The sequence below is a fragment of the Zonotrichia leucophrys genome, chromosome 4A, assembly GCF_028769735.1.
Source record: "Zonotrichia leucophrys gambelii isolate GWCS_2022_RI chromosome 4A, RI_Zleu_2.0, whole genome shotgun sequence".
In the NCBI taxonomy this organism is placed as follows: Eukaryota; Metazoa; Chordata; class Aves; order Passeriformes; family Passerellidae; genus Zonotrichia; species Zonotrichia leucophrys.
The window spans coordinates 3,567,739-3,593,857 of NC_088174.1; the positions used below are offsets into that span (position 1 = coordinate 3,567,739).

The 26,119-nt window shown below is 50.2% G+C and overlaps 1 protein-coding gene across 2 annotated transcripts in view; it reads right to left on the bottom strand.

Moving 5' to 3' along the window:
• The window catches only part of LOC135447895 (gamma-aminobutyric acid receptor subunit beta-4), a 78,726-nt gene that overhangs the window by 46,887 nt on the left and 5,720 nt on the right, over nt 1-26,119 (bottom strand). For both annotated transcript variants that reach the window (XM_064713081.1, XM_064713082.1), the window contains exon 3: nt 4,076-4,143. In XM_064713081.1, coding sequence (XP_064569151.1) covers nt 4,076-4,143 — 68 coding nt within the window. The remainder of the gene's footprint in view (nt 1-4,075; nt 4,144-26,119) is intronic.

Genomic DNA, 26,119 nt, shown 5'->3' on the forward strand with positions numbered 1-26,119 from the left:
CCCAAAAGTGACAGTGAACAGGAGGGTGACAGTGCCACCTCTCCAATGACACTGGACAAACCAACAGTCCTTCAAATTTCTCCTCCTCCATAAAAGAATGCAAAATAATGAGTTATTTACATAAGGTGTGCGAGAAAGTTTGTTACAAGAATGTAAACAACAGAAGGCTTAGAAGAACCTAAAAAATCAGGGCAACACTAGGTAGCCATTCTAGGCATCACCCTGCTCACTGCAACTCAGTCCCAGGTCACCTCAAAGGAGAAGGGCTGGGTGAGCTATCCAGGAGACACCATCCCTCTGTCCTTCATGGCTCACCTGAGCTAGTCAACAGCAGCAGGAAGACATTCCTCCTCTCAGCCTGCCTTCAAATCCCCACCTTGCAAATGTGTACAGGAGATGAAAAGGCTCCAGCGAAGCCTTTCATCTTCATGGATCAGCACTTCCCAGAGGGTCTGCCACTCAAATGTGCCCTCCCCAATACCTGTTTGGCCTGGCCCCTGGCATCCTTCCCCAGACATTTCAATTGATGTCACTGATCTTGGCTCAGCAAATAATCCTTCTAATCACTGACAAGAACAGAGGCTGCAGCTCAGCATTGCTTGGCCATGCTGAGGGGGGTACACAGCAAGAAAGCAGCGCTCCAGAAAGTGAGCTTGCAACTATGGCTGACCACACACAGGCAGCAGTGCCATGGACCAGGAGGGGACACTTTTTAAAATAAGGGCTGCAGTTTTGGTCTCTCATGACTGGGAGAAGGTTGCCACTGTACCTTTGAACACCCTGCAGCCTGGCATGGCACAGGATCTGGGAATGGCCCTCAGGGAGCTGGGGGTGTGTCGCAGACATCTTTTATGAAAAATCCTTTCCTTAAGATTTTTCCTCCTGAGAAGCTGAGAGGCCTCAGGAACAAAACATAAACATTGATTATCTGCTGCTGTGGAATGCAACAGGTACATCTTTGATTGGCCCATGTTAGATGTTTGTAATTAATGGCCAATCACAGCCCAGCTAGCTTGGACAGAGAGCCGAGCCACAAACCTTTGTTATCATTCTTTGCTATTCTATTCTTAGTTAGCCTTCTGATGAAATCCTTTCTTCTATTCTCTTAGTATAATTTTAATATAATATATATCATAAAATAATAAATCAAGCCTTCTGAAACATGGAGTCAAATCCTCGTCTCTTCCCTCATCCAAGAACCCCTGTGAACACCGTCACAGGGGCGCATCAGCTTTGGGTGTCAGAACACACATGGCATCTACAGACAGTGCAAAGTGTTCTGTGTGTCAGAGTGTCTGGGAACACGGTGTGTCTGTCTGTCCCAGCAGAAGGACATCACTGTGGTGCCTCCTCAGAGAGCCCTGTGTCCTCCAGGACAGGAATGTCACCACATCTCCACTTTGGGAACACGGCTCCCATGGGAGTGAGGGCAAGGAGTGATGGTGGATGGAGCTGGATTGTTGCACAGCTCCAGAGCCAGCTGGACTCCTGTGGCAAGCAGCTTTTGGAAGCCCATGCAATGCCTGGTCAGTGACAGCACTTGTTCCCCACCAGAGGCAGCCAGCAGGCGCCAGGAGTCCCAGGGAGAGGCCTGGGAGAGCCGGGGGCTCTCAGCCTGCCCAGCCCCAGCACCAGGGCCATTGTTCCCAAAAGGATGTCTGAGGATTAATTAATTATCCTACAAGGGGTAGTAAGTAATAACACTCCTTGTGGAACAATAGAAGCTATTTGGTCACCATGACAACCCAGCTTCACTTGTGCGCCTTTAATTTATTCATTGCACAGTTCCTTTCCCAAGCACACATGATGCCAAAAAAATGCCTTGTTTTTCTTGCCAGTATCCATGTCCAGAGCAGGGGTAAAACACAGCCCTTTCCCCGGGGCATCTGTCACACAGAAGAATGATGCACATAAAATCCCTTCAGCCTGGAAACTTACATCACATGAGAACTCTTCTGCTCCTTAAATGTTTGTTCTTTAAGATGATTCTGATTCTTAACCCCTTCTTGAAGCTGCCTCACCATGATGCTCAGAGATCTTGATCCTGAATAAGTTCTCACCTACAGCCACCTCATCTCCCATCCCCAAACCTTTCCACACCCTCTCCCCCTGCCTCAATCTATGTAGAAAAGATGAGCAGGACATTTTTCTTGTCAAACAGAGAGCCAGGAGGTATAATCAAGGTCTAGAAGTGACATTCCTTCACATCTACAGGAGCATGGCATGGACAGTAGTGCCCAGCCTGACCACAGCCATGCCACCACCATCAAAGCACTCAGTGTCCATCCCTGTGCTGCTCAAACTCTGCAGGATCCACAGCAGCACTTTCCAACCCTTGCCATGTAAATGTGGCTCTCTCCTCTCTGCTGTGAGCCCCTGCTCTCACCTGCTGGACAAAGCCTTTGATCAGCCCCTGTAGTCCATGGACACCTCTCCAGCAGGAGGTTCATCCTGCACCAGCCCCTGCAGGGCTCAGCTGTCTTCACAGAATGGTCTGGGTTGCAAAGGACCTTAAAGATCACCTTGTTCCAGCCCTCTGCCATGGGCAGGGACACCTTCCACTGTTCCAGGCTGCTCAGAGCCCCATCCAGCCTGGCCTTGGGCACTGCCAGGGATCCAGGGGCAGCCACAGCTGCTCTGGGCACCCTGTGCCAGGGCCAGCCCACCCTCACAGGGGAAAATCTTTTCCTAAGATCCAATGTGAACCTACTCTTTTAGTCTGAATCCATCCCCCCTTGTCCTGTCACTCCAGCCCTTGTAAACAAGTTTCTCTCCACCTTTCTTCTGGGCTCCCTTCAGGTACTGGAAGGCCACCCCTAAGCTGGTTTTTTGCAGGCTGTGCAATCCCAGCTGTGCCAGCCTTTCCTCCCAGCAGAGCTGCTCCATCCCTCTGATCCCTGGTGCCTGCTCTGTTTCCCTCTCCTTCTGTGCTGGGACAGAGCTGCTCAGGCTCACAGGACCCAGTTATGTCTGTGCAAGTCTTGGTCTTAAGGCACAAGTGCAGAGCCCAAAGGATCAAGATCTCTGAGCATCATGGTGAGGTGCCACAGGTCATGCAGGGAATTCAGGTGAGGGTGGCATGGTGGCAGAGTCAACAAAAGGAACTTTCACTCAGGAACATAAAGGTTATGGCTGGCTCTTCCCCCTGGGTCATTTCAACACAAATTCAGGCTTTTCAGCCAGCTTGGGAACAAAACCAACTGGTCAGGTTGTGTCACCCCCCCCTCCTCAGAAGAGCTGATGGGCCAGGAAAACAGGGCAGGAGAGGCCAGAGACAGAGAAATGGGACAGGAGAAGGGGCAGAGTGGGATTTTAATTGACCTGAACTGCAAGAGCTCTAAAGTGGCCCAGGATCCTCCTGCACAGGCCACAAGGGAGGAACTGGACAGGAGCTCTCAGGAGGCTCCCACCAGCCTCCCCCTGCACTCAGCCCCTGGGAAAGGATCTGACTCTGGAGGAAAAGCCTCTGGACAGGAGGGAGAAAGGCAAGTTTAGGCAATTACAACACAATCTATGACCCCTTCTGGGTGCTGAGGGTTTCTGAGGGACAGTCCTGGATATGAACATAAACCATGACCAAAGTAATCATCAAATTTCACAGATTTCACCCCAAACCATCGCTACCTGAGCAGATAATTTCTTTTTTGTTGCTGTTGTTCACAGTTATATGAAAAGCTCCAATCTATCAATGCCACCCAAACCCAGATTTCCATTAGAAGCCTCTCTTTCCAGCATGGATCTCCAAGGAAATGTTGAATTACCACCACCAAATGAAAACTCACTGCTTTTAACTTGGCAGGGACAGACTGACCATAAAGCCACCTTTGTATCAACCAAAAAAATACAATTTGCGTCTACTTTTTCAAGGCGTAACTTGGGGAGATGTCTCTGCCACCAGCAGAGAAGGTGAAAAGAATCTACTCTGGATGAGATGAGATGGCACAAATTCTAGAGGTACCAGCAGAGATCCAGATGCCTCCAAGAAAACATTGCTTTGGAAGTAAATCTCAGTCAGAAAATGAAAGAACATTTTATAGTTGTTTTTTTTTTTCCCTTTCTTTCTTTCCAAACTTACCATGTTGACTTCAGAGATCTGGTCAATGCTGGAGATGTGGATGCTCATTCCCACTGTGACAGGGTTACCTGGAACACAAATAGGCTGGGTTAGGACCACATTCAAGTCCTCCTCTCTTATCTGCAATATAAGAATTGCCTAGAAATGCATGGATTTGATTCCAAGCAGCCCCACATTCCCTGAGTATCATGGAATTGAATGTGCTCAAGTGATTTGATTTCTCACTCCCAGACTTGCAGACTCACCCCAAGGAGCAGTGCAGCCTAAGCTTGATTTTTTTTTTTTTTTTATTCTGGAAGTTAATTACCCCCTAGTAACACAATTATCTCTGGTTATTCCAAATAATCCCTTCAGAGACCATCAGCAGGCTCCTAGTGGGCTCGCACAGGGTGGTCCTGATTGACCACACAAAGAACTCAGCACTCAAGGCCATGAAAGCCACGGGCAGGAAACTTGCTCCAGCTCACTCCTCCATCACTCTGCTCGCTCTGAGTACTCAGCCTGAAAGTCCCAAGTGAGTTTTAACATCCAAGGCACCAGACAAGTACAGCAAACAGATCTATGAAGTGAAAAGCAGCATTTGTAAGGTGGCTTTTCAGAGCAGAGCTTAGACTAGAGAATAGGGCAGTCCTTACTGTGGGGTTTAAGCCATGTAAAGCAATTTAAAATGAGACACACACCCACTACCAAACCCAGTAAAACACCTCCTGCAGCTGGAAATGGGGTTTTGCACATTACCCCTCCCCTGCTCAGGCCCACAACCCCAAAGGCAGAGCACAAACTCAATTCCACCCCAAGAAAATCCCCTTTACCTCACACATGCAAGGTGGAAAATGATCCCTTGCAATGCATCACTAGAAAGGGAAAGGCAAGCAGTTGTGCCACTCAAGGTATTAACTCTTCCATGCACTCATTAGTAGATCTAAGTGCTGAAATATTTACAGATAATCATGAAATGGCTTAGAAAGTAATTAGGAGATTGGGGGAGAGGGGAGAACCACACAACTGGAAATGGAGTGATTTTTTAATTATGTGTTACCAGAAGTAGGGAAGCAGTGTCATTAGGGGTGCCTTGTGATTGGGTGTGCTGTTCACCGAGACCCTCTGCTGCAAATTAAGCAGCATTATCCTTTAATGGAATATGAACAACACTGAAAACATCAGAATCAACCACTGTAATTAGGCCCTGCTATGCAAATCTCCTTAAAGAGGCAGTGCAGGCTCCAGCTTCCCGAGCTGGCTGACAGGGTGCCCGAGGCAGGGGAGCTCAGGAGACCTCGTGGAGCCTCTGAAGATGCCATCACAGCCACACTCCAGACACATCTTCGCTGTGCTTGTGCCTTCATCCTTCACAAGGGAGCCAGGTGGGAAAATAACCAACAGTCACGCCAGGGAGACACGATCCTCCCGCAGCCTCTTTGTGCCAGAGGCTGACACAGGCACAGCAAAGCTTTTAAGGAAGTCTCACTTTGATAGTTTGTCTTTTTTTTTTTTGCCCTGAAATCAGGGCCTTGTGATAGAAGCCATAGCAGGAGGAGGAAGTCAGAGCTGCCCTGAGGATCTTGCAGGCTAATTAGTTACAGGAGGAGAGTCAGGGCCACGCACAGGGCTGCAGCAGAGCCTGGCAGAAGCCACATTCCCACTCCAGAGCCTTTCTGCCATGTAGTGCTGCTCCCTCCAAGAGTGCCCCACTGCCTGCTTGGCTTCCAGCCTGTCCCCACCAGTGCTTGTGTCACTGTGGCTGTGCGTCTCCTCCTTCCCCACCATCCCCACCAGTGCTTGTGCCACTGTGGCTGTGCATTCCCACCATCCCCACCAGTGCCTGTGTCACTGTGGCTGTGCGTCTCCTCCTTCCCCACCATCCCCACCAGTGCTTGTGCCACTGTGGCTGTGCATCCCCACCATCCCCACCAGTGCTTGTGCCACTGTGGCTGTGCATTCCCACCATCCCCACCAGTGCCTGTGTCACTGTGGCTGTGCATCCCCTCCTTCCCCACCAGTGTTTGTGTCACTGTGGCTGTGCATCCCCTCCTTCTCCACCATCCCTACCAGTGCTTGTGTCACTGTGGCTGTGCATCCCCACCATCCCCACCAGTGCTTGTGTCATTGTGGCTGTGCATTCCCACCAGTGCTTGTGTCACTGTGGCTGTGCATTCCCACCATCCCCACTAGTGTTTGTGTCACTGTGGCTGTGCACTCCCACCATCCCCAGCAGTGCTTGTGTCACTGGGGCTGTGCATCCCCACCATCTCCAGCACTACCCAGGGCTGTTCCCCCAGTGAGAGCAGGCTGGGTGGGTAGAGCAGGGGAGCTCTGGCAGTGGGGATGCACAGATATCTGTCAAAGCCAGAGCCTGTGCAGTGCATTCTATGCATGCAGACAGTTGTGCTGTGTTCATCACCGTGGCATCCGAGTGCCCGGGGTCATGCAGTGACTCAGAGCCAGGGATGAGATCCAGAGCTCCCCTCTCCCAGCTCCAGGAGCAGCTCTGGGCTGGAGGGATCAGCTCCCTGCAGAGTCAGCAGGGCTCCTCTTGGCACTGCAGACTCCTCCACATCCCATCTATCAGAGAATTTGGGAGGCTGCACTGCCCAAATTCTGTGAGCCCTGGGGTGTGCAGCCCATGGGCTCCTGTGTGTGACTGTCCTACAAAAATGAAATGCAAGCCCTGTCTTTACTGCACTACTTCATCTTGATGCCAAGGAAGCCATTTCACCTTCTCCAGCCCTGCTGGCTCCCAGTCTGCTCAGGACAGGCACTCAGGAGCATGGACACAGCCAACACTGAAATATGTCCTGACTCTCAATGCAGCCCAATGGGAAACCAGGCCAGCTGGTGCCCAACATTCAGACTTTAAGTAGTACAGAAAAATAAACAAAGGACATCAATTCTGCCAATGTTAATAGCTTCAGGCAAGAGGGATACAAAAGTAGGGTATTTCAAATATGGGATAACGTCATCTGTAGATTTGTCCAGAAGAGACAGAATTTGTGGATCCAAGACAGGGCAAAAGAAGTAAACCTGATATTAAAGGCCCATGCTTTTATCTGTGCCTTGCCAGTGGGTACAAAGATCTAGGCTTCCTCCCCTTAAAGAAAAAGCTTCTACCTGGGAAGGATTTATAGGCAAGATCACGAGTGAGGGAGTGTGAGAAATTCTGCCACTTTTACCAGTGAATGGCACCCTCACACATCCCTGTTTCACACCACCACTGGAGAGTTCACCAACATTTTGTCCTGAAAGAAGTAGTTTGATGCCTAAGAATAATGCACTCAGGAAGTTGGGAGGGAAGCAGACAAAAGAGTTATAATAAAACCTGTCCTTTTTCTGCAAGTGATACTTGTCAAATATAAACACAGTCAAGGTAGAGAACAAGTTGTGCTAATCTGCAATATTTTCCCAGCAACCGGTTATTACGTTCACATTTTATTTTATAATGCATCAAACCCCAGCACCTGGAGTCACGTTGCTAACTGAAAGAACTCAGCACAGGTATAGAGAAATGGTTGTGTTGCCAAGCCTGTGTGTGCCTGCACTCCAGCCAGAGGTGATGGCAGCCTGGACTGGGACATCTCTCCCAGAACTCAGCCTGGTTCTGAGCTCACTGAAGACAAAAGCACAAAATCCAGTGAAACAGGGGGGTGATCACTCAGGCAGCTGCCCGGAGCTTAGGTCCAAGCTGTCCCCTCTTCACTCCTACCCAAGGAAGTCAACACCAGAGCAAGCTCAGGTTCCTCTGCATTCAGATGTCCAACTGCAGCTCAGACACAGCCAAAGAGACTCCAAACCAGTGGGCAGGAGAGCAGAGCTGCATTTATGGTCCACTGAAGCCACATCATTGTTATGAACTGCAGCCAGGGCTTCAAGGATGCTGGTTCCTGCATTCCTGACCAACGTGGACTTGGCCCTGCTGGCAGAGCTGAGGTTTGCAGTGCTGAGGGACAGGGATCAGCCTGAAAATTACCCTTTAGTCTGAGCTACAGGAACAAAGGCATTAACAGGGTGTCAGAAATTTCACAGCTTCCCTGAACAATACCTTCCCACATTTCACTGCACTGAAGGCTTTTCCTAGATATCCAAACCAAATCTTCTCTGCAGTTTAAATGTAGTTTGGTCTCATCATTCCCCCCCCCCCTCCACAACAGTGAAAGAATAAATCAATCATCCTTCCTTAACAACAGCTTTTATGTTCTGAGAAACCATGACATCCCCCTCCCTCCCCCACCCATACTGCCTTGTCTAGATTAAATGCACCTGATTTCTTCAACCTCTCCTCAGAGGTCATGTTTTCTAAAGCTCTGACAATTAGTGCTGCTCTCCTCTGGCCTTTTGCCAATTTGTCTACATCTCTATTTTAAAGCCTGGTATCCACAAACCAGCCACTGAAGCAACGACATACTCATGGGGACAAAAGAAAAAGGAACCTCTCCTGTACAAAACCCTCCTAAAACCACAGAAACATCTCCAAACCCTCTGCAGCCATCCTGGGAGCTGCTCACTCTGTGGAGGAGGTTGGAGATGGCAAAGGGGCAGCTGAGCTCCTGCCATTGGAGTGCATCACGTGTGCAGCAGGAGCGAGCACAGCCCTGTCTCTTCTGGACAAGAGGAGAAATTATTCAAGACAGCTTTGTGCATGAGCCTCAGCATTCCCTGCTTGCACCCTGCCTGTGGCATCACCAGTCTCTGAGATCCCTGCAGCAGCAGGAAAGCTGCTTTTAGGTCTTCTGCTGAGTAAACAAAGCCAACCAGAGAAAATTAGAGGCTTCAGTTACTAAACCTGCATATAGAACAGGTCTGTGCCTTACCCTGCAATGGTAAACAGCCATAGGCATGAGATTCCATCCATGCAAAACCCTGCTCCTCACTTCAAACCCTCCAGAAGCTGAAGGGCAGCCCCAAACCAGGCAGTCCCAGACAAGGCTGCCCTACGCTGTCTGGTGGAAGTGTTTCTGCACAGAAGGCTGGTGCAGGAGGGCCAGGTTTGCTGGTGAAGGACCATGGCACCACAGTACCTCTCTTGCATTTTCAGTGACCCCCCCACTCAACAGGACCAGCACCTGGGGCAATCTCAGTCCCACCACAGGCATAACCAGCACACAGCCTGTCATTGTCATTCCACTGCCAGCACTTTTCCCTCCAGTCCTCACTCCACACTACTCAACGAGGCAGGGGCGTTCAGCATCCACTCGTCCTTTCTGCAGAAAATGGCTCACCCAGGCTGCTCCTCTCCTTTGTTCCCAGCACTGGACCTGGGGGCAGCCTGGCTTTGTGTTTCCAGCTCAGAGCCAGGCCCACGTCATGGGCTGGTTACACAAGGCCTGACAGACGTGGTTAGTTGGGAGCCAAGAGCTCCCAGGTAATTGGAGGTGCAGGAGGCACATCCAGCACTGGGCTTGTTGCTGGCTGAGGAGCTGCTGCCAGGATGAAAACATTCGTCCTCTTCATAAATCTCCCTCTGGCCCTCCCAAAACAGATAGCCCTGAATCATTTTTGGCTGATGGACTAATTAGTCCTGTGCTGTCGTTTTTTTGAAACCACCCAAAAGATAACTCAGAGGCCAGCCTGTTGTCAGGACACTCAAATTTACTACACTCCAGTGCAGGCAGAATGGAAATGCTCCTGGGTTTTCAGCACACAGGGAGATTGCAAGAGGAGCTCACAAATTGCTGTCTGCATAATAGCTGTGCTTACAGATCTCAGGACCAGGGCTCTGCTACAGCAGTGAGAGAACATCTAAAAGATGCCAGCCCAGCAGGCTACACAAGCCAAATCACAAAGAAGTTTCCCAACACTGATTTTCCTGTTCCTTTCCTTTTATTTTAGCTTATGTACAGCATCAAGCACAACCTCAGTTTAGTGTTAACGTTGCTTGAGGAACAAGAAAAGCTGACCATGTATCATGAAAGCAGAAATGTTCTGGGAACCACTTTCATCCAGCACCTCTGATTTGCAGTGACATCTAGAAGCACTGAGTTCAGCAGGGTCCCTTAAGAACTTACTCAAACTTTTCCAATAAAATCCAGGTTTAAACATCCATTTAACACTTTCCAATCCTTTTCCCACTTGGTTTTTTCCACTCTTATTTCCATGATCTCTTCCCCCAAACACAGCCAATGCTGTGCATTTCTTTTGCCAGGTTTAGCACAAGAGCCAGAAACATCAAACACATTCAGAGGCTGATATTGGAGCTCTCCCTCCACTCCCAGCAGGTCACCCTCATGGAATCCCTTGGATTTAAAAGGTCAAAGCCCTCCATGGCCTTACACTCTTATACATTACCAGAAGGAGAGGTGGTCTCAAGACAAGTTAGCAAATTTGTTATTGGATTTTTGTTGGGGAGGGACAGGTTTTATGAGGGTCTTGTCACTGCTGAGGAATCTCTCAGTGGGATTTTGGAGCTAAAAGACAGGGTCCTGGCCTCCAGGGTGTCTGGGAATGTCAATGCCTGCTCTTTCCCCATGGATTCATGGCTCTGCAGGGGCAGGGAGGATATCTACCACCACTAGTTCCCATGGAGATTGCAGCTGCTCTCCAAGTAGGTCTGGTAGAAAACAGTTTCTTGGGTATTTCTTAGGTTTCCTTGGTATTTCTTAGATTTCCTACATTTTGCCATACTCTTTTAGGGAGTGCCTGGCCCTTTTTACACCACTGAGCCCAGGCACAGAATGAGATCTTGCCTAACCCTGGTGTGGTTTCCATCCATCTACACCATACCAGGCACAGCACCACCCTGTACAAGGAGGATAATGAGGATTTCCTGCGCCATTGTCCTCTCCTGGCATCCTGGCATTGTCACCTCATCCAGTCAGACAACTGAACTTGAAATATTTATTTAAGAAAGGGGAATACTTGGGACTTCCCAAGGAAAATGCCATGTTGGAGGAAGCTCTCACCATATCAAGGACAGCACAAAGGTAGGATGGAACATCTAAGGAAGGGTAAAACCACAGCTCAGCTCCTGAGCAGACTTTTGGAATATCCAAACACAGCCATGGTGCAAGCAATGAGGCTCCTGTTCAGCGAGGAGCCACAGCCCTTGCAGAGCAGGCAGGGCTGACCTCTGTTCCTGCAAGCTCTGCTCCCTGAGATGCTCTTTGCAAACACACAGCTTAACCTGGATAACAGCACCACAGTCCCAGCCTGTTGTCACATGAAGCCTCCCTATGGACCTGAACAGTCACAGAACATTTTCTCAAGCAAACTGTGCCTGCTGCTAAGCCAGGGCTGAGGGATCCTTTTGGAGGAACTGTGCTTTCCCAGGGCAGGTGCAGCACCTGCTCTGTGGCTGTTCCAGGGGAAGCACAGAGTTAAGGAGCACAATCTGTGAGGCACAGTGGATTACCTAATCTATCTCATGGGTATTTTTAATGGATTAGTGGGTATTAGAGTGGGATATTGCAAATATCCCATGGAAATTTGGAAGTGAGAGAGAACAATCAGCTGGCTGCAAAAAACAGTGTAAAGGTTGTCCCAGAGGGATTGAAGGATTACAGAGGAAGCTAAATCAAGGTTGATTTTAAAAGATGTTGGTAGACAGCTACCCAAGCTGAATAAAAACAAAGTCTCAAATGTACAGGCTTAAAAATGGAACAAGAGAGTAGACACCAAGCCTGACAGCGTCTGGACTGCCAGTGGACCTAGTCCAGCAAAGCACCTGTACACACACACACACACACACACAGGGCTCTCAGCATTAAAAACAGTTACTGACTACCTAGAGCATCATCTGTTCTTGGAAGAGGCCTAGGTCAATATTCAGGAGAGAGATTTTTAAAGCTGTTTCATCCTCAGTGATGAAAACAGTCTTCCAATAGCTTCTGGTTGTGAATCTCTTGCCCAGGTGATGCACATTTGGTAAGGTTACAGCAAAGCAAGAGGAAAAGAAGTTCTCAGGTTTGTCAAGCTCTAATTTAGAGACACACAACTGCATCACCTCACCAGAACTCACCATCCTCACCCTGGCATTGACCAGTGGGTCCAAGCAATCAACTCTATAAGAGCAACTTTACCAAGAGGACTGAGTGCCAGCTCCCATCCATCCCTTACAGCTGGCAGTGCCGCAGCTGAGACAATGGCCAGCTTGTTTTGCAGGGTTGTCACTGCCATTGGAGTCCTTTTTGGAGCAGGGACATGGCAGAAGGTGGGTCCAGACCTAACCCTTGGCAGATGAAGGCAGTGCTCCAGCCTCCTGAAGAATGGCTCACCTGCCCTCCCCTTGACCCAGGGCACACACAGGGACCAGCTCTGAGGCTCTGCAGCCTGCAGGGCACACACTTGGTGTTCCCCTGTTCTCTGCGGAGCTGGCACTATGCAATACCACATTTCCCTGTGTTTACACTGAGCAAATCCCAGGAAAGCAGAGACTCTGAGCATCCCAGGTCCCTCCAGCTCTCCTCCACCAAGAGTAGTAGCAGGAGGACAGCGGGGCTTGCCAAGCAAGTGCCTGTTGTAGAGTGACAGCAAAGCAACACAAGGCAGGCTTCTTCTCCCCAGCAGCAGTGTGAAGCATTGTGCCCACGCTCATCAGCCTCCCCCACACCGCTCCACCTGAGAAGACTTCCCTCCTACCTCTGTCAGGATCCTGGCAGGAACTGCATCTCTGCAGGGGCCCTGCCAGAGCAGCCCTGGGGCACAGCTCTGCCTGCCTGGGGAGCTCTGGTGGACTCAGGAGCAGCCCAGTCCTTCTGCTTTTACTCACAGCTTGTGTTCGCCCCATCTCCTAGAGCCAGCCAGGGCAATGCCAGAGACTCTGCTCCTACAGCTGAGCAGGCTCAGAAGCCTTTGGCTCCCTCCTGCTCCTCCTTTCCCAGCCCAGCACCTGCTTTTGAAAGGGGCAGCTCTTCAGGAAGGATTGCACACAGACATTAGATATTTTGAACCCCTGGGTGCAAAAGTCATCAGGATATTTAACCATGTACCAGAACACACTCACCACAGGCAGCTGCCCCATCTCAATCTCTGAGCAGACCAACCCTCAGGACTCATCACAGCTTCAAAAACACTCTTTACAATGCCAAATGTTCCACCTCTGTACCAGTTCTGGTGCTACGAGGCCCACAGAGGCACACAGGTTTAAAAGCAGGTTTTAGGGCCGAATCCCAAGTGCTGGGATCCCTCCCCCAGCATCATAACACTCCTTGCAGAGCCAGGAGGTAGGAGTGCAGCAAAATACCTGGAAAACCATAGCACCATCCTCCTCCTCACAGCCAAACCACCCCCAATGGCAGGGGTGGTGCTGCTATGTGTGGGATCCTATCCTATCCTATCCTATCCTATCCTATCCTATCCTATCCTATCCTATCCTATATCGTATCCTATCCTATCCCATCCTATCCTATTCTATTTTATCCTATGCTCTATCCTATCCTATCCTATCCTATCCTATCTATCATCCTATCCTATCCCTATCCTCCTTATCCTATATCCTATCCTATCCTATACCTATCCTATCCTATCACTATCCTATTCTATCTCTTCCCATCCTATCCTATCCTATCCTATCTATCCTATCCTATCACTATCCTATCCTATCCCTATCCTATATCCTATCCTCCCTCCTATCCTATTCTAGCTCTATCCTATCCTATCCTATCCTATCCTATCCCATCCTATCCCATCCTATCCTATATCCTATATCCTATATCCTATATCCTATATCCTATATCCTATATCCTATATCCTATCCTATCATCTATCCTATCCTCTCCTCTATTTTCTCCTATCCCATCCTATCCTATTCTAGTCTCTATCCCATCCTATCCTATCCTATCCTATCCTATCCTATCCTATCCTATCCCTAATCTATTCTCTATCCTATCCCTCCCTTCCCAGGCCACTCCACCCTCAGGCCAGGTTGCCACTATGGCTCACAAGTGAGGTTATTTAGCAGTTTTCCCTGCCTGGCAGTTGTGGAATTTTCTCCCAAGCTGCCCCTTGGAATGTCTCATTTCTCTCCTTCCCACCCAGGGCACAAAGGTGCTGCCCCAGCTTTTCAGTGCTGGGGCTTTCCTGGCACGTGAGCAATAAATGTTTTCTCCATGCAGGAGCCTCTCTCTTGCTGCACTGGAAATATCCTCCCCCAAAGCATCTCCAGACCTGGCCTGGACTATGGGATGTGACCTGTCTGGGAAAACACTCTCTCACATTACCAAATCCTGAGCCATCTAATCCCCTTAGCTGCAAATGAGCTGAGCCAAATTAATTTAAATGGGTTAACACAAGCTCCTCTGTTCACATCAAATCCCTTTCTCTGTCTTAGAAGTGTTTGTAACAACAACAAAATACCTGGACTTGTCATTTTTATCAAAGTGACAACAACAAGGTGTTTTCTCTTTTTTCCTCCCTGTTTTCTATTTTTTTTATGAGTTAGTCACACCTCCTCATCTCTGTTTACAGACTCTTGTCTTTAAAGGATGTAACTCCTGGATTGGATCCAGTTGGACATCCCCAGCATCTGGGGAAAAACAAAAGGAATAAGATGGCCAGGTTGAGACCTAGTGCTAAACTTGCACCATGCCCAAGGGTTATGTTTGGGACAATTTACAGGCCAAGTATTGAAAAAATGGAATGAGTCAGGTCTGAAAATATCATTGCATTCACATTAAATTCATATCTCGGTTAGGAATCATGAGAAAACAAAGCACACACAAAAAACCAAGCCTCCTCCTTTCCAAATGTCATCCATGGGATAACAAGTTTTCATCCCTCAGTTTCTGAAGCTCTTGGATGTGCTTTGTTCAGGTGGTCCTGCCCTTTCTCCACTGTCTGAAACAGGGAAGATCTGACAAAATTTGGTGTGACCAAGAATTGAAAGAGTTTAGTAGAAAAAAGGATTCCAGGATGTTCACTTCTAAAAGATTGCCCCCTGTGCTGGTGTTGCCATTATTTCAGTAAGGCTTGATTTGCAATAATGTCCGGAACAAAAGTTGCCTTTTAGCCCAGAACCTCTTTATTAAGACATAAAACTAAGTCCCATTTGCTCACCAAAATAATTGCTTTCACTCAGGATGCATGGATGAGTGAATCTTGCAGAGCTTTTACATATATATTCATCTCCAGCAATTCATCAACACAATAAGCACACATTATTAACTTGAGTACTCATCAATTTCTTTTTTCTGGAGCTTCAAATACTAGCAAGGAGCTAGTGTGCAATAGGGAAGAAAAACATGTAGGGAACTTGTGATAAATGTTCTATTTTTGCTGTGAAAGGAGGATAAGAAGAGGAATCCAGCTCATAGCCTACCCTCTCCCTCACTTCCAAAAATTTCCTGCCAAGCTGAGATCCTTCTCCAGAGGCCAGGAGAGTGGGCTTTTCTGCAGACCTTCTCCAGGTGACATCTGTGACCTGGATGGCCTCCTCTCCTGGCCTGACAGCTTCTGATCTTACACCCAGAGCTTTGCCAGTGCCATCAGCACCCCCTTTTTTGTGCATCACCCATGGAACTGCCCAGTGCAGCCCTTGGACGTGGCTTTACCCTGGCACAAGGTTCCCCTGTCACTTGCTGTGGTGTCAGCAGCACCAAGCTCCTTAAAGAATCAGGAATCATCTCGCAGAGTGTAAGAGAAGAGTCAGAACTACTCCAGGTAGCTGAGGGGATGTGTTTGGAGAGATCTGCTGACCAGAAAGCCCAGCTGGCTCTGCAGAAAGAGGAAGGGGCACTTTGGTGCTCTCCCAGCTCAGCTGACTGTCCCAAATGTGAGCATGGGGTGACAAAGTGTCCCAGGAACCAAGGCTGCCACCCTATTTCTTCTCTGCTCTTGGGGTGTGTCACCCATAAAAGCCCACTGTGGTTTTTAGTGGCTGGAATGGCTCTGCAGGCTCACAGTGGAGCCTCACATGGGGCAGGGAAGGCTCTGGTGTCCCCTCCTTGCTGACAGCCCCTGGGGGATTCACTACAGAAGCACAGGAGTGAAAGCTGAAAGCAATGCAGGACATCCTTCCCAGTTTCCCTACTCTATGACACGATCATACACAGTAAATACATTTTCCGCCTCATGTAGTGGCTTTTAAAACATTTTGCCAATGATCAAATTTACAAAATTTCCATTTTTCTCTGAAGGGGTGTTGAAGAATGTCCTTCTGCTTCACCCATCAGAAGGGGAACTATTTTTGGACACGATTAATGCCCACTAAAGAAGAGCTTTCCTATGGCTACACCATGACACTTCTCCACAGCAAAAAGTGGCCTCACCTGCCTGTTCCCTGTGGGGATTGCACAGGACACCACAGCTGAAGGAAAGGTCACAGTTTGGTGACCAAGCAATGGCCCAGAGCTCAGGAGGTGCTAGGTCTGTTCTCACAAATAAAGAGAACAGCAGGAAGCAGAGCTTCCCAGTGCCATTCCCAGTGCTGCTATGGGTTTTTACCATTATCCCCAAAAATCTTCCCCCTTTGGGTGTCCCCAAGGTGTAAAATGTCCCCAGAGGTGTCCCATCCTCCCCCAGGTAGTGGGGGAGATTTGTTAGTCAATATTTGCACAGCACAGGAGCCTTGCTGATATCTGTCCCACAGAGCCCCTAATACCACCCAGGAACAAATTCTATTTGTACACACTCAACATCACATCCAGCTCAGCCCTGATTTGAGAATCCTTTCTGGCGAGTGATGATGTCCAGGGCAGAGAGAGCACAGCTTGATTTCCAGAGCCCAGGCTGAGCTGGCAGAGCTGGCAGGTAGAAATATCTTGTTTTGACTGGTAAACTGAGCAAGTTTGACATGGAAACCACTGAGGGAGAATAAATATGGAACAACAAGATGTAATTTTACAGAGTCTTTCTTCCAACTAGAACTGCACTCGGAGTCATCCCAGAGTTGAACTAAGAGGTCCTGAGGTCTAGGGAGGGGAATTCTGGACATGGTGGGTTGGGCTGAGGCTCACCCCTGTCACAAACACAATTATTTAACAGCACAATTCCTGCAGGACTGCAAAGAACAGGAGAAACAGGAAGGGGAGGGGGGAAAGATCAGAGGGAAAAAAAGAGGTTTTAGCAATGGCACAAAACCAGGGATAAATGCCACAACCAGAAAAACAGCCTATAGGAATGGTGTGATCAGTGCTGCCCAACCCAGCCTGAAAATCCTGCTCTGCTCAAAGCAAACAGCAGAGCTCCCACATCCCAGCAGGAAGGGAGAAGAGCTCTGCTTCCTTCCACTTCATGAGAACAGGATCAATCCCTGGGTATCCAGCAAACCTGTTTTACTGACCATTCTGTTCATCCTATAGGGCTCCACTACCCAACTTTGCCCTTTCTCACCCATAAGAAGTGAATTCCTCTGAAAGCCTTGTGCCTTCATTAAACACATCTTTTGTCTTGTCCATGTTTCTGGTCATGCTTTAACAAGTGCATGATATTTCACATGAAATATCAAGATATAAAAACCTCCAGCAAGGGGTATCTGCAAAAATGGATTTTAGAGACCAGACACTGTCAGTACCACCAAAAACCCCTCTTACATCCAGCACCCTGACACTGTAGCAGCCTCCAACTCTTTTTCTTTGAACCAAACATGGGTGAGAAAAGTGACATGCACACACAGAGCCTCTTCACACAGCAGCACAACTGCAGCGCATTCCTTGGCTTTTCTATTTTGTGTTATATGGATTAAAAATACCTCTCTGCCTAACTGGGATACTGGGAGTCTTAGGAGATGAACAATGCAGGTATGTAAAGCTGCTCTGATGAACAGCTCCAGGGCGGTGAGAATATATTCTGAGTAATCAAAAGGACTTGTACTAATGGATTTTACACTCCTTTCACATTGTGCTTTCAGTGGCAGTCCCTCGAAGGCAAGTTTGCTGGCAGGAATAATCTCAGAAATGGTGAGTGCTACGTAGATGTTTGTCAAGGAGGAACACGGGTCCAGGTGATGTGGCAAATCTGGCTATAAACAACAATCTGCTTTTAGTCAGTTAATTAATTAAGAAGTATTGGAATTATTCTGCTAATTAGTTACTCCAATGTATTGCATCTTGATGTAAAAAAATCTATGACTAAGGGTGGAGGAAAAATTCCTGGAATAAAAGCTTAGTTAAAATGATGATGACGTCTTTGTTTTAAGAGACATCTCTGAGGGGTTCTTGCCAGCCCAGGGCCCTGCCATGGAGTGGAAGAGCAGCTGTGCCAGGGCCTGAGCAGAGCTGCAGGGAGGGGCTGCACCAGCCAAGGGGGAAAAGGAAGGAGAAAGGCAACGAAGTGCATTCATCCCACACAGGCTTGGGCATGAGAACCAACATCTCCTCCAGCTCCAGTTGGAAATGGATGACAGTGAAACTTTATGCTCCTCACTGGACACCAAATCCTGAAAAGCAGGCACAGCTCTGTGGCAGGAACACAGCTTGCCCAGAAACCCAAGGCCAGCCTCAGGGAAACTCATCTCCATTGCTGTTTTCTCCCAAAACAGCTCCCACTGCTCTGTGCCAGAGATTCTGTCTCGAAAGGAGGATAATAAGTGTGGCCACACCTGAATGCACAAGGGTGTTCAGTGTGCAGCAAGAGGTTCACAAGCTCTGTCACACTGGAGGAAGGGACTGGTCTAATACCCTAAAACATTATTGCCCTCAAGAACAAAATCATGAGGAAAACAAAATGGATGAAGGTTAGGTGGAAGGATGCCCACTGCTGAATGGATGTTATGGAGCCAGTTCTTAATTAAACTGTCCACAGCATCCTTGCTCATTGCTTTTCCTTGATTGATAGAGGATGGATTTGCAGGAGGGCAGTGCTGACAGTGCCCAGTGAGTGAGGGGAAGCCCACAGGAAAGGGAGGATGCTTTTGTGGCTGTGTCACAGGGTTCCTGTGTGCTCTGTCCTACCCCAGCCACCTGGAGCTCCCGGATTTCAGTGACCTCTGTGTGTCTCTCTCTTGGGGCACTGTGGCTGAGCACTCACAGCCGTGGCTGAAATCAAGAGGACGTGTGCTCCAAACAGGCACTGCCTGCCTCCAGTGCTGCTGAGCATCCTGGAGAATCACCCCCTCACTGGGCACCCCTCAGCAGGGGATACCTTTGGCTCCTTGGGGGAGAGGTGTGAACATGCTCCTGCTGTACTGCTGTGCTTGGCAGCAGGCATAAACACAGCTGAGGCTGTGTGGAGAGCAGGTCTGAGCACAGAACAGCCAGGAAAGAACAAGTCCAAGATGGAATTTGGGTGCTCAACCCCAGCACCAGACAATCAACCCTCCCTAACCACCTGCTGTGGCCACCTCAGCTGTCCCCACTGCCATGCCCATAGCCTGTCCCACTCTGGAGGAAAGGGAAGGAGAAAAAGCAGCTCCATGTGTAAATGGCACCTTGGTGTGCTCTGCAGGCTGCTCAGGAGGAGGCAACTCTTGGACCTTTCCTCCTGATGTACCCTCACAAGAGGACCAAATGTAGATCCCTGGAGAAACCCCAATTCTGGCTTTTTCTGAAGTCTTGTGTGTCTGACTTAACAGCCTCCAAGTGCTTTTCGCAGCATGTATTTCATATAAAAAGAGCAAAGTGAAAAAAATAGAAATTCCATCATGTGGCAATGTGTTAACATCCACATATGTCCCAAGAAGGACGGGATCCTTTCATTTCCTGCCACTTCAGTTAATGAAGTAAGACACAACAGCAGGAGGTTGTCATCTTCCTTCTGGATTAGCCCTAGAGAGGATGTGACCCATGGTCTGGAGCCAGAAGTCACAAAAACTGGGGAGGAAGTGAGGGCTGCACAGCTGCAGCCAGTTTTACTGACCAAGAATGGCCTTTTCTTAATGCTCTTTATTCAGGAAGGAAAGTGGGACCACTGACAGCCCTAGTAGGAATTCACCTTTCCTTTGGCCTTGAGTGACACTGGGGTTTAGAGAGACAGACAGATTCTGCCTCTCCTTTCTCAATTAACTCCTTTCCCCAGCCTGATCCATAATTACCCCTCTGCTTTCAAACCCAGAGCTGCAGCCACAGTGTGGGGACAGAAGGGTGACATTTCTTGGTGGAGTCAGGCTCTGTGAAGTGCAGAATTTCACATTCACCCCATGTCCAGCTCTGTGAGAAGGGAAGGAGCTGTCCCTGGTGGGACCAGACCTTCCTGCCAAATCTCAGTGCCCTGCCCCAAAAGGGCTGCCTCAAAGCATCTCAGAAGAAAAAGAAAAATTGAATCTAGCTGCTCTGAGATTTAAACATTTTTTGCCACAGAAAAGGAGGGGAAAGCTGAAAACTAAAGCTTAGAAAGGCAGGTGAGCAGCTCCTGTGGCCCCCAGACAGGCAGCCCAGGAGCAGCGCCCATTGCCCTCTTCCAGCCCCATATCCTGGTCCTCCTGCAGCAGCATCACTGCTCTGAGGTGCTGCCCTGGCACCAGAGGCAGTGGGGACACAGCCCTTGTGCCAGCCAGGTCGCTGGTGCCCACACCTGCTCCCCATGCACAGGGGCCAGCCCTGCAGTGGGTGCTGCCGGTTTTATCCCCCAACATTTTAGGACAGGGAAAAAAAACCCAGCACGTACACGTTTTGGCTTGTTCTCAGAAATTTCTGAATCATTTTTCCTAAAATTTCCCCCCCCTCCCCTTCAAAAATCCAAAGCAATCTAGCTGCCTGGAAAAAACCACCGCCTGACACACAGTAGAAAACAGGGACATTTTGGGGAAGGCTTGAACAGCACCGCCAGCCTTGACCATGGAAGAAACCAAATTGTCATTCCTTCTAGCACAGGAGCACTGAGAGCAGCAGTTTCCCAGGCACACAGGGCTGGTGGGCCAGGGAAACAACCCAAGCACCTCATCCCCTGCTGCTGCAACCGTGCCAGCTGGTACAGCCGCTCAGCCCCGCCAGTGTTGGAGCCCTGAACCACTGACGATGCTTCACTGCAACACTTTATGCATCAGCAATCATTTATTTTTACAATTCTGGCTTTCAAGCGATGCTGTTACACAGGGAAAGGCTGAGGATTTCACCCCCAGCTCCACTGAATCTGGAGTGGCCACTGAAGAAGGAATACTGGGGGGTAAAGAGGATGTGGGAGCAGGGCTGGGTGCCCAGGAGGGTGGAGGTGTGATGGAGCAGAGAGGAGCTGAGAGCAGGAGGGGCAGGGCACAGGAGGGAGGAAGGCCAAGATATTGCAGCAAAGAGGGGTTGGGATATCCCAAATGAGGGTGGCAAGACCTGGGAAGCCTCATCCATAACACAAAGCAGATGAGGAGCAGGACACAGCCTAATTTCAACCCAAGATCTTTTAAGTGTTAATTTTCCTTAGGGAAGTTTGAATTAAAAATGGAGTAGAGAAATCTGCTGGATCCACAGACATGAAAATCCAGGATTTACTGTACAATCCCAAGGGCTTCACGGTCATTCTGTTTTCACCAGGCATTTCCAGACACTTGCATTCCCCCCAGGAGAAACACTAGGAACCCTGCACTCCAGGAGGGCTGGCAGCAAGGAGCACAGAGTGCCCTCACCTTGCTTTTGGCTACCAAGACCTGCAAATGATGCTGGAAAACCATCAAGAGCCATCTGCTTGGAACTCTTGCAAAGTTTTGGGCTGGAAACGTTGCACCAACCGAGAGCAGCTGAGTCACTGAGCTCAAGTGGGATCTTCCTGCCATTCCTTCATTGCCTTCTCTACCCTGGGGCAATATCATCTTAGTTTGCTTTCTTTTTCTTTTTTTTTTTTTTTTCCTAACTAATGCTTCTGAAAGTGAGTGCCTAAGAGCACTTACAAGAGCCAGGGTGCTGCTCTGAGATGATTCCCAGACATTATCTGCAGCACCCCCTGCTCAGCCAGCCCTAAATCATGGCCATCCTGCTCACCTGGTGGTGGAATTAGTGTTCTATATGAATCACCCCCAGACTGTCCATCCTCCAGAGCCAACTCATGGCACCCACCTGGGATTTGATGTCCAAAACCCTCTCTCTGCATTGTTCTGCTCTTGCAGTACCAGGACAAAGATCTCTCTCTTGGAGACCTGGCTGCTTCTTGCTCCTCCTTGCACATCCCTCCTGAAGGCTGCTCCAGATCCTCACCACAATCCTGGCCAGACCCTTTGGACTTGTTTGCCATCACCCCCTCCTGTCCCCCCGGTGCCAGGCCCTCTCCTGTACCAGCCCTGGCACCTGCATGTCCCACCCTGGCACTGTCCTACATCTCTCCAGCACGGGGTGACACTCCAGGGCTTGGGGACAGCAGGAAACACCAGAGGGGACTGTCCTGTCTTGTGCCCCTGAAACACCAGAGGGGACTGTCCTGTCCTGTGTCCCCTGAAACACCAGAGGGGACTGTCCCCCAGGCTGCCCCCACCTAACCAGGGTGGCTTTCCCATGGAGTTGCTCCCAGATTTTCCCATCATCTCCACATGGCTCCAGCTGTCCCCTTAGGTGTCCCCTGCTCAGCCCAGCTCCCCAGGTGAGCACATGGCACTCATTGCCAGGGCTCCACCCCTGAGAGCTGACCTGATCCTCGGCCTAATGGGTTTCCAGGGGGGTGAGGGAGAGGGAGGAGAGCGAGAGGCTGATGCTTCTCAGCCACTCAGCTCAGCCCAGAGCTAACGAGGCATCTCAAAATTAAAAAGTGAACTGCAATCCCCAGCAGGCCTGTCCTCCTTTTGGCATTAGGTGGAGTTCTCTTTCTCTTTTTCAAAAAAATTTTTAAAAAAGAGTGCTGGGAAGCCACGAGTTGTGTTTGGAGCTGTGGAAGCACCACATCCTGGGCAGGGTGGGGGTGCTGGGATGAGCCTGGGGGCTCACTTAGAAAGACTGTGAGGGGCGAGAGCTGCCTCACCATGCAGGTAGTACATGGGAACAGGTCCCTCCATGTGCCTTCGCACCCAAAGCATCCCAGCTGCTCCTGTTCTACAGGCAGGAGTGAATGGAGGGGGCACCCCAGGATGTGGAGCTGGGACAATGTCCCCAAGGCTGAGGGTGGGGACAGGGCAGGGTGACTGCCACTGATGTGGGGACAGGACAGCAAGGAAGAAACAACTCTACTGCAGAAGGAAAACACAGGGAAAGGAGCAGGAAAGAGCAGGGAAGGGAGGAAGGGAAGCCAATTGGTTCATCACGTTTGTGGGTTGCATTCCTCATGTGGGAATCTGTCTGGGAAGGACCTGGCTGTACCCACACCTCCAGGGAGCCCAGCACTGGCTGCTGTGACCTTCCTGCCCCCGGTGCCTCAACCTTGAGCCACAGAGAGCTGAGGGCTCTAGCTTTAGAGGCACAGCTCAGCCTACTTCATGGGCAGCTGAGTGGCAGCTGCTTTGCTGCACTCCTCTCCCCTTGGGCAGGCAGCTGCCTGTCCTGCTAGACCCCCTGGTCACTCCTGGACAGCCCTGAGGCAGCTCCATGACATCCCTTTGGGGCACAGGGCTCCCAGCAGGACCTGCCACCCCTCTGAGGTGCCACCTTGGCCATTCCCAGCTCACCCTCACTGGTGTTCCCAGGATGGGAGCATGGGAGGTGGTGGGATCACCTCCCCACACAGGGAGGGCTGACAGCCCCCCTGCCCAGCTGGGAGGCAGACGAGGGGGGCAGGACAGTCCATGTGGAGAACAGGGCAGTCCTGGAGAACAGTCCAGTCCTCAGGATGCTGGAACTGGAGCTCAGTCCCACATGGCCCTGGGACACAGCAGGGCTGCACACACACAGCCCCAGGGCTTTGCCCAAACTGTGCCTTTTCCACAGAATCACAGCACATCAGAGCAGGAGGGCACCCACAAGGATCTGTCCGACTCCTGACCCTGTCCAGGACACCCCAACAACCCCATCCTGTGCCTGAGAGCATTGTACAAACACTCCTGGAGCTCTGGCAGCCCTGGGGACACAGCCATTCCCTGGGGAGCCTGCTCCACGTTCCAATCACCCTCTGGGGAAAGAACCTTTTCCTGATATCCAACCTGAGCCTCCCCTGGCACAGCTTCATGCTGTTCCTGTGGGTCCCGTGGCAGTGCCAGCTGCACTCAACTCATTGGGGAGAACTTCAGCCTCTGCACAACGGGATTGGGAGCCACACAGGCTTAGACACCTCCTGGCATGACCCCAGTGGATTTCACCTAGAAATGGGTTTGATCCAAAAGCCCAGAGCCCTGGTGATCACTGGGTATAGCAGTGGTACAAGGAAACTTCCACCCCTTTCTCTGGCCTTGTAACACCAACAATCTCCAGCTTCCAGACCCTTGTGTCAGCCCAGCTGGAAATGCTGCAGTAATTTTGCCTGAATAAGCTTTTCCTAGGGTGGGAGCCAGGCATGCCGAGAGTTTAGGTACCACGAGAACCAAGGGGCTCCCCACCAGGACCTCACTCTCATGAGCAAACGGAAGGACAAGAAAGGGTGAAGGGCAACAGTGAGGCATTTACAGGGAAGGGGGTTATGCTCATAATTCTATTTCTTTGCTTGAGTGAGGAGAAATGCTGCTTGCACTTTGGGAATTCAGAGCAAAATCCAATGAAGTGCTAGGGCTGCCCAGCCCCATCCATCCTGCAGTGCCTGCCAAGCCCAGCCCAGCACTGCACAGATCTGTAGGGTCAGCAGAGGAAGGGCTGAGCCTGTCCTGGGTGCCCTGGGGGCTGCAATCAGCGAACAAAACCCGCTGGCCCCAGCCAGGGCTCCCTGTGCTCCGTGGCTCTGCAGAGCCAGCTCTGCTCCTGCTGCACTGGATCCCAGTCCCTGCCGTGCCTTTGCACCCTGCTCCTCTTCCAGTTTTATGTCATCTCCACAGCTCTCCCCCTCATAAAATGTGACTGCACCAATTTCTGTGGTCAGGCCTGGCCAGGTAATAGGGACATGTCGTGTTTGCCGGGCAGAGCCTTTCAATCAAAGCCAGCCTATCCCATATACTAAGGAGGGAAGATTTGGAAGATTTGGAAGCCCTGTTTGCCTGCAGGATGCTGCACCCAGAGCATCTCCCCACTGCCCTGGGTGACCTCCCAGGTGCCCACTATGGAGGGGTGGGCATCATCTCCCCCACCCAGAGCCCTCCCTGAGGCCAGGGCCCAGCAGCGCCTGGTGCTGCCTCCTGAAAGCCCCTGTTCCACCACGGGGTAGAACAAGGAGATGAGGGCAGTGGGGATGGTGTTTGTGGGGTGGAAGTGACTCTGCTGAAGGGTACGGGGTGGTCAGAGATTGGGGCACGTCTGGGCGAGATGCAGGGAAACCAGAGGCTTCAGTGAGGGATGGGTTTGGTCATGGGGAACAGCAAATTGGGGTGCCTTCAAACCCTGCTGAGAGCAGTGAGGGTATTCCTTCACTCCCAGCTTCTAGGATCTATGGGTCAGCCCTATTGGGAGAAAACTGCTCCCTTGAGCCACTAAATAATTGTCCCTAGCCTCTCTTCCCCCTGAGAGCACAGCCATGAGCCTGTTTCCCATCAGTCTCATGGAGAGGGACACCTGTATCTGTCCTCCTGTGGGCTGAGCATCCCCCAGCCCCTCACATCTCCTCATCAGGAGGAAATAGCATTGCCCAGAAAAGACTTAAAGCAGCCAAGCTTGGCAGGCTGAGTCCAGAAGCCCTCAAATCCCCCTCCCTGTGCTTTTCCAGTGCCTCCTCCTCTTCAAGAAATGGACCTCAACTGGACCTGGCAACACGACAGTGCCCAAAGATTTTCCATATTTCATCTCCACCAGGCCCTTTTTGTTCTCCTGCTTGCTCACAGGACACAAGGAAGGAATTGGAGATCCTTGACCCCAGGGAATATTTTATGCCTCACTGTTGCTGAGGGAGCAGCTTTGCAGGCCTACCAACAGCCCCACCAGCATCACCTCAACCTTCTGCAGGGAAAAGAGCCAAAATATCTGGCACTGGGAGCAGAAATGGAGGAGGGACGACTTGCTGTCTGTGATGGAGGAAAGCTTGGAGCAGAGGAAGAGCTGAGTGTCTCTGTTGTGGCAAAATATCCCCAGAAACATCACACCATGGACAGCACAGCTGCCTGCAGAGATGGGGGAAGCTGGAAGGAGAGGAACCAGCGAGAGGAGAAGGGAAAGCAGGAGGGGTGACAGAAATATGAGGGAGAAAGCCCTAAGGACGTGAGGGAGAAGGCCATAAAGATGTGAGGGAGAAGGCCATAAGGACATGAGGGAGAAGGCAGTAAGG